The 7,459-nt window shown below is 41.3% G+C and overlaps 1 protein-coding gene across 1 annotated transcript in view; it reads left to right on the forward strand.

Annotated features, from left to right (window-relative positions):
- The window catches only part of LOC105305677 (solute carrier family 22 member 1-like), a 31,009-nt gene that overhangs the window by 15,657 nt on the left and 7,893 nt on the right, over positions 1-7,459 (forward strand). Inside the window, exons 8-10 of the mRNA XM_023523445.1 lie at positions 4,039-4,151; positions 5,202-5,301; positions 7,405-7,455. Of these exons, the coding sequence (XP_023379213.1) occupies positions 4,039-4,151; positions 5,202-5,301; positions 7,405-7,455 (264 nt within the window). The remainder of the gene's footprint in view (positions 1-4,038; positions 4,152-5,201; positions 5,302-7,404; positions 7,456-7,459) is intronic.

The raw sequence follows: 7,459 nt of genomic DNA on the forward strand, positions 1-7,459 counted from the left end.
TGAGGAGGGGTTCTGCACGGTCAACCCTGCAGATTGGAGATAAGAGAGGCCAAAGCATCTAATCACATACAACCCTGGTCAGAAAGAGAATTTCTACTAGTCTAGAACATGGCCTGGTCCCTCCTCACAAATCCTTCTGAAATCACTGATACAGGAAGAAATCACAGGATTAAAAGATGAATAATAAACAAAAAAGTTACTTGCCCAGGATGAGAAAAAAGTGAGGAAGGAACAGGAAAAGCAAATTGCAAATTAAGAATACGCATCAAAAAATATTGTCAAAAAGAAGATGGAAAGGGTAAAATATTTTTAGGAATATTGTACTATAACTAAATGCAAAATGTTAAGGAATCACTCATCTTTATAAAATACAAGTTTAAAACAGAGATAGTTCTTGGGAGAATATGTGGCAAGACAATAGAAGAAATTTTTAAAAATTAGGAGACTTCTTGACTTGATTCTAAAACAAAACTTAAATATTTTCTGCATAGTGGAAGCGCAAATTTTTTTCAGAAAGGTTGAGAAGAAAAAAATGTACAAATGCACAGTAGGTAAATGTAAACTAAAATATTGCAAGAGCCACACTCTTATCGGACAGAATCGAATTATGGCAAAAATGTATTTAACAAGAAAAGGAAGTCCCTAAATAATGTTAAGGAAGGAATCCACAATGGTCTCACTGGGGAATTTTATAAAACATTTAATTAATAAAAATCTCCAATGATATTAAATTGTTCTAGAACAGAAAAAAAGGAGAAAAATTTTTCAAAAATTTGTGTATAAAGCTATCATAATATTGGCATTAAAGAACGCCAAAGACAAAGGGAACAAGGAAACTTACAGATAAATATTTTTAGGAATACTGATTATACATCCAAAATAATATTAAACAGAATAGTAGAGCACATTAAAATAATATCACGACTCAGATGGCTACTCTGGAAATACAAAGATAGCTCAAGGTTAGAAAATCTAATACTATAATTCATGCTCATAAATTAAAAGAGAAAAATTGTGCTACTATCTTCATAGACAGAAAAAAACCATTCAATAAAATTCGCCTTTTCTTATTTTTAAAATCTCTCCAATTTGGATAGATAATTTTACATATAATTCTCTCCATATACTTTTTTTCAGATAAGAACTGTATCACTGAAAACTGATAAATCAAGTAAATTACGAATATATTTAAAGATACAGTGGCAAACACTAAGGGGGGGTATAACCAACCAAGATGAGGTCACGAGAGGAGGGATTGGGAAGGAAATGGGAATGCTCTAATTTTATAATTACTCATTGTAGGAGTAAGAAATTATACAAATGGATGTAGAGGAAGAAGCTTAAAAGTAAGACCTCAAGGGAGAACACTTTTCCTGATTTATCGTTCCCAATTAACCATGTTTTCAAAATAGAGTTCATGATTTTTTTATAGGATACCAAATTATCTGGCACCAAACAAGGTAAAACTTACAATATCTGGCACCCAATAAAAAATCATCCAGCAATGAAGAAAAAAAAAGAGAACCTATATTGAGGAGAAAAATAAATCAATCTAAGTGAACCCAGAAATGACACAGATGACAGAATTAGGCAAAAACATTAAAGCAGTTTTTATACCTATGTCCTGTGTGTTCAAAAACCTACAGAAAGATCAACTCTGTTAAGTAGAAACATAGAAGATATTTTCTTAAATTCCCAAACTAAACTTCTAGAGGTGAAAATGATAATATCTGAGATAAAAAATACACCAGATGAGTTAACGGCAATAAATATTATGGAAGAAAGTGCTAATAAACTTGAAGACATCAATGGAAACTATTCAAAATGAAATTCCGAGAAAATCGTTGAGCTATGGGAAAACTCCAGCACATGTTATTGAAATCTGCGGAGAAGAGTAGAAAGGGGAAATACGGAGACAGAAAAAAATATTTGAAAACTTAGTGACCAAAACTTTTTCAAATTTAATAGGTACTATAAATTCACAGACCTGAGAATATCAATAAATTCCAAAAACAGCAAAAAAATTGAGAAAAGCACATCATAAAAATCTTAAAAAGTAATCATAGAACAAAGACATCACAACGGGAACAAAAATAAGAACAGCAGTTTTCTCATTGGAAACAAGGCAAACGAGAAATACCCAAAAATAAATAAATACATCTATGAAGTACTTTACAACTTCTATAAAGTACTAAAAAGGAAAAAGCCAACCAACCTAGAGTTCTTGACCCGGCACAAATATCTTTCAAAAATGGATGGAGAATAAAGACTTTCCGAGACGTACAAAAGATGAAAGAATTCATCACCAGCCACCCTGCACTACAAGACGTGTTAGTCTTTCAGAAAAAAGAAAAATGATATCAGATAGAAATCTGGGTCTACGCAAAAAAAAAAAAAAAACCCAAAAAACGAAAAGCGTTGGCAGTGGTAACTACATGGGTAAATAAAACTATGTATTCATTTACTCTTGGTTATTTACTTTAAAAGATACTAAACTGTTAAAAGAAGAGATTGGCAAGTGTTTCCTAATAAGCCAGATGATGATAATGTTTTAGGCTTTGTGGGCCATGTATGGTCTTTGTTCCATATTCTTTTTATTTTAAAACTCTTTACATAAGAATCATTCTTAAGTCAAAGGCCATAATGATGCTAGATTTGGCTATAGTTTGCTGACTTCTGATTGAAAGCAGAAGTAACAACGTGTTGCAGGATTAAAAATCTATGTAGAAGTAAAGTCGTGCAACGCTAGGAGAGAAGTGTACGTGTTCTTGGAAGGCTCACAGACAGTCCACGAAGTGGTCTAACATATCAGCGGAAGGTAGGCTGTGCTTAACGATGAGTACCGTGAACCCCACAGCAAAACTAAAAAAATAACAGGTTTGGCTGTTAAGCCAACAAAGGAGATCCAACAGCATCGTTTAAAATACTTAATTCGTAAGAAGGCAGAAAAAGAGGAAAAGGGTAACAAGGGACAGAAGAAACAAAAAGAAGACAAATAACAAGATGTCAGACTTCAATCCCATCCCAGCAATAGTCCTAAGGAATTTAACTGCCCTAAACACTCCACTTAAAAGGCAGAGATTGTCACATTGGACAAAAAGTGTGACCCAACTGTATTCTGTCTATGAGAAACTCACCTGCAGCGGTAGTTTAAAAGTAAAAGAATGAGAAAAGTTGTTATAAATTGAGGTGGTGTAAGAATAAAAGAATGCAAAAAAATAATCACGCCAACACTAATCAAAAGGAATCCTGAGTGTCTGTATTTATATAAGACAGTAGATTTCTGAGCAAAGGCTATTACCAGGAATGAAGAGGGTCCTTTCAAGGAGTTTGCGTGTCCTCTCCAGCTTTCTCTGTCCTCCATTCCTTAATATCCTCTCTCTACTCTTCCCTACGTATCCATGTAAAAAAAAAAAAATCTGCTCACACAATCAATTTTTCAACACTCCAAACACCAACGGGGTGTCCTATAATTTAATTCTGACATTAACTACCTGGGGCGAGTGCAGACCCTGTGGGCTAAGGGATCAGTCCCACACGACTGTCCCCACTTCGGACGCCAGTTGCAGGTCTTAGATTGTCCACCTATTCTTTTGACCAATTGGTTATAAATCAGGATTCCCATGGCCCCTCCTCAAGTTCAGTAATTTGCTGTAATGGCTCATAGAACTCAGGAAAAACTCGTACTTACATTTATTGATTTATCGTAAAAGATATAATGAAAGATATAGATGAGCGGCTGGATGAAGAGATACATGGGCGGAGTCTAGAAGAATCCTGAGCACAGGAGCTTGTTCCTGTGGAGTTGAGCCTCTGCGTGTATAGATGTATTCACCCGCCCAGAAGCTCTCTGAACCTCACAGTGCGCAGGCTTGATTAAACTGTGGGCGGTTTGGTGATGAACTTGATCTCCAGCCCACTCCCCTCCCTGGAGGTTGGCGGGGTGGGGCGTGGGGGTGTGGGCACTGTGTTTGCTCTAGGATAAGATTCACACGGGGAATCACGGCCATGTCATCTTTTTTGTTTGGATTCCACCAGGAACCTTGGGGTGATGGCGTGCTCCTCGATGTGTGATTTAAGTGGGATCGTCACCCCCTTCCTGGTCTTCAGGCTGATAGAGTTTTGGCAAGGCTTGCCCCTCATTTTGTTTGGTAAGACTCCACCGGACATTGATTATCCCTTCTTCCCGGCCCAGCACGAGTACTCAGTAAGTACCTGATGAGTAAAGGATAACCCCCGCCGAGTTTACAGCACGGCACCTGCTCCTCAGCTGTGTCCTGGCTCACCGTCTTGCTACATGGGAAGGAAAGATCAGGTGTCATTCCTGGGCCAGAGGTTTATTTACATCCTATGGCTCTGGAGCCCAACAATGCATCCTATAGGACAGAATCCGAGATACCTTCCGACGTAGCCTCCTGCTTTCTTTCGAGATTGAGCCCCCACTCTTGTGCATTCACCGTGTAATTGCCGGAGGTTTCAAGATCTATATGATCACCCCTCTCTGCTTCCCCGTCTTAACAACTGGGAACAGACACAAGCAGACGAATGGAATCGCAGTTTCGAGTCAGCTTTGCTGCTGTTAAGGATGGATTACGGAAGGAGCAGCGGACTTCCTGCCCTCCCCACACCTGGACCCGGGGGCCTCCGAGACCCCGCGTGCCCGCTTAGTGGAAGGCACAATGGCTGGTCACGTGCCGAGAGCTCTTGCATGGGGACCAGGCAAACCCATGAGGGAGGGGGAGGAAGGGAGGGGGGAGACAGAAGGAGAGAGGAAGGAGAAGGGAAGGGGGAAGAGAGGGAAGAGGGAAGGAGGGAGACGGAATTGTGTGATAAGAGAGTCCGCCATATTTTTAGCTACACTCTATATCACGCATATGGATAATAAAATAAAGTAACTAGTCAAAATAGCATTTCATATTGTTCTTGAGGGGCCCGAATCAACAAATCCCCTAATGTTTAGCATCGGCAACTACAGAACTTCATACTCACATGGAAGTAAGGTAAAGGCACCATTCCCCGCCTTACTCTGGCATTTCCCCCGTCATTCCACTGCTTTAGTTTTCTAGATGTTCCTGACTTTTCTTTAAACAGTGTCTTTCACACACGCATCATGTAGGCATCTCATTAGTGAGCTGTCACCATGCCCGTAAATGGTATTGGCTGTGCTCTCATGGCTCCTGTGAAATCTCTCTCCTTTGAAGTGGCGTTGAGTCTGGTGGCCGGGGGAGTGACGCTGCTTCTTCCGGAGACCAAGGGGGTGGCTTTGCCAGAGACCATCGAGGACGTGGAGAAGCTCCAGAGGTGAGGCCTGCGGTACCCAGGACTCTGGGCCAACGTTAGAACTATCCCCAATATCAGCAGCATTTTCCATTTCTTCTGTCCTAAGGGTGTAGAAGAACTTTACAGATATTTGCATGTCTTTTTTATTACTGCAGAGCTGATATATAGAGAAACATAACACAATTGACTTTCTAAGGAAGGAATGGAAAGCAGGGACATGCATTTTTGGGTGACAGCTCCCTGTTCTAAACTGCAGGGCAGAGGATGATTTGCCTGCGATGCTGGCTGAACACTGAGGCCCCTAGCTCGCCCAAGAGTTAATGTCTCTCAGCTGAGAACTATTTTTAAGTCCATCTTCTGTCGTGTGAGCAATTGTTGGTTCAGGTTCCTTAGGGACTCTCTTCACGAGGAAGAAAGTCTTAAAACTTTTGTTCTTGTGACAGGGACAAGCGCTTTAATGGACTTTCAGATTCTACTCTTAAAGCAATAAGAAAGGAAAGGAGAGAACGTGCTTAGTGTGGTGACCTCTCAGGCCCCTTCCCAGCTGGGTTCTGTGGATTCTGTGGAAAGGACGTATGTCCGTATGAAGTAGAGAGAATGTTCCGTGGCGTCAGGAATCCGAGGCGGCCATCCACTTGGCCATGTGGCTTTGGGAATGCCATTGAATCCTGTAGAAGTTTCACTCCCTTGCCTGAGGAATAAGCATGATGATATTTAATTTAGAAAGTCGCTGTAAAACTTTGATGAGATAAAGTAGGTGACGGTGACCGAGCCATTGCCTGGCACATAGTAGGAGTTCAAGAAATCGTAGATTCTCCCCATTCTTCTTGCATATTGTGTGATCTTCTCAATGGTTTTCAAACCTTCGTATGCAGAAGAATCATGAAGGGAACTTATTAAAATGCAGATAACCTGGATCTCCTAGGTTTTTGACATAGCGAGTGAATGGTGGGACCCAGAAATCTGCTTTTAATAAGCTCTGCCAGTGACGCCTGTTGAGGCACCCTATAAACCTCACTTTCAGAAATTCTGCCTTTCTCAGTACTGATAAGGGACAAACACCCTGTTTTAACTCTAATCACATTTTGTAGTTGCTGACGACAGGCTTCTTTTTGGTTCCAAGTGGTAGGGATATATAGCTAACACCGCTTACGTGATTTTAAAATGTTTCATTATTTGTTACTAGGCAACCCTCTCATCTTTTAAGACATTTTGTTTGTACCTTCGCTCCATGCTCTTCGCCCTCGCTGCCCGGCCAGGGGAGGCCGGCGTTCCTCCTCTAAGCCCCTCCTCTCCCTGCACGTCCCCAGGTCTCCACGTACTCTTCACATTCCACAATAACCGCTTATTTCATCATCTGCCTTCTCCACGTCACTGATTTCATAAATAGGAGCCACAGTCCATCAGCAGAGAGGTCATTTCCTTCACCCCTTCTTCCCTGCTTCCCGGGGGAAAGCGTCAGGGGACGGGGGTCACAGTAGCCTTAGCTAAGGTTTCTGGAGCTGTGCGTTGACGTCACTGAAAACCTCGTGCATCCTTACTTGATCCTCTCAACACGCGATGAGGTGGCTACTATGCCACCACATGCATTCTACACATGAGGGACGTGGTGACAGGTATCCCAAGGTCCCAGGTTCCAAATGGCGTGTTGGCTCTAATGGGATGAAGTTAGGCAGCAACGCAGTAGCTGCTGTACTTCCAGGGTCAGCAAACTCGTTCTGTTAAGGGCCAGGTGGTAACTATTTCAGGCTTTGGGGCCACCGCTCAACTCGACAGCATGAAGGCAGCCATAGATGATACGTGAACGGGTAGGTGAGGCTAGGTTCCCGTAAAACTTTATTTATTGGAATTTCATCTAATTTTCAAGTGTCAAGAAATAACATTTTTGTTTTGATTTTTAAAAACCATTTAAAAATGTAAAAAACCGCTCCTAGCTCACAGGCCACGCAAAAGCAGCTCGTCGGCCGGAGCTGGCCCGATGCCCTTTCCTCTTCGTTGCTTGTGGCCCTCGTTCGGCCTTTCGGTTTGGGACTTACGCCCATGCACAACTCTGAAACAGTTTCTTAATCAAGATGTTGATTGTGTGTTTATCGTACCTTTAATTTTTATTTCTGGTTCCTACAGGAAAGCAAAGACCAAAGAAAACACGATTTACCTTCAGGTCCAGACATCCGAGCTG

This window comes from Pteropus vampyrus, unplaced genomic scaffold (assembly GCF_000151845.1).
Source record: "Pteropus vampyrus isolate Shadow unplaced genomic scaffold, Pvam_2.0 Scaffold392, whole genome shotgun sequence".
NCBI lineage: Eukaryota > Metazoa > Chordata > Mammalia > Chiroptera > Pteropodidae > Pteropus > Pteropus vampyrus.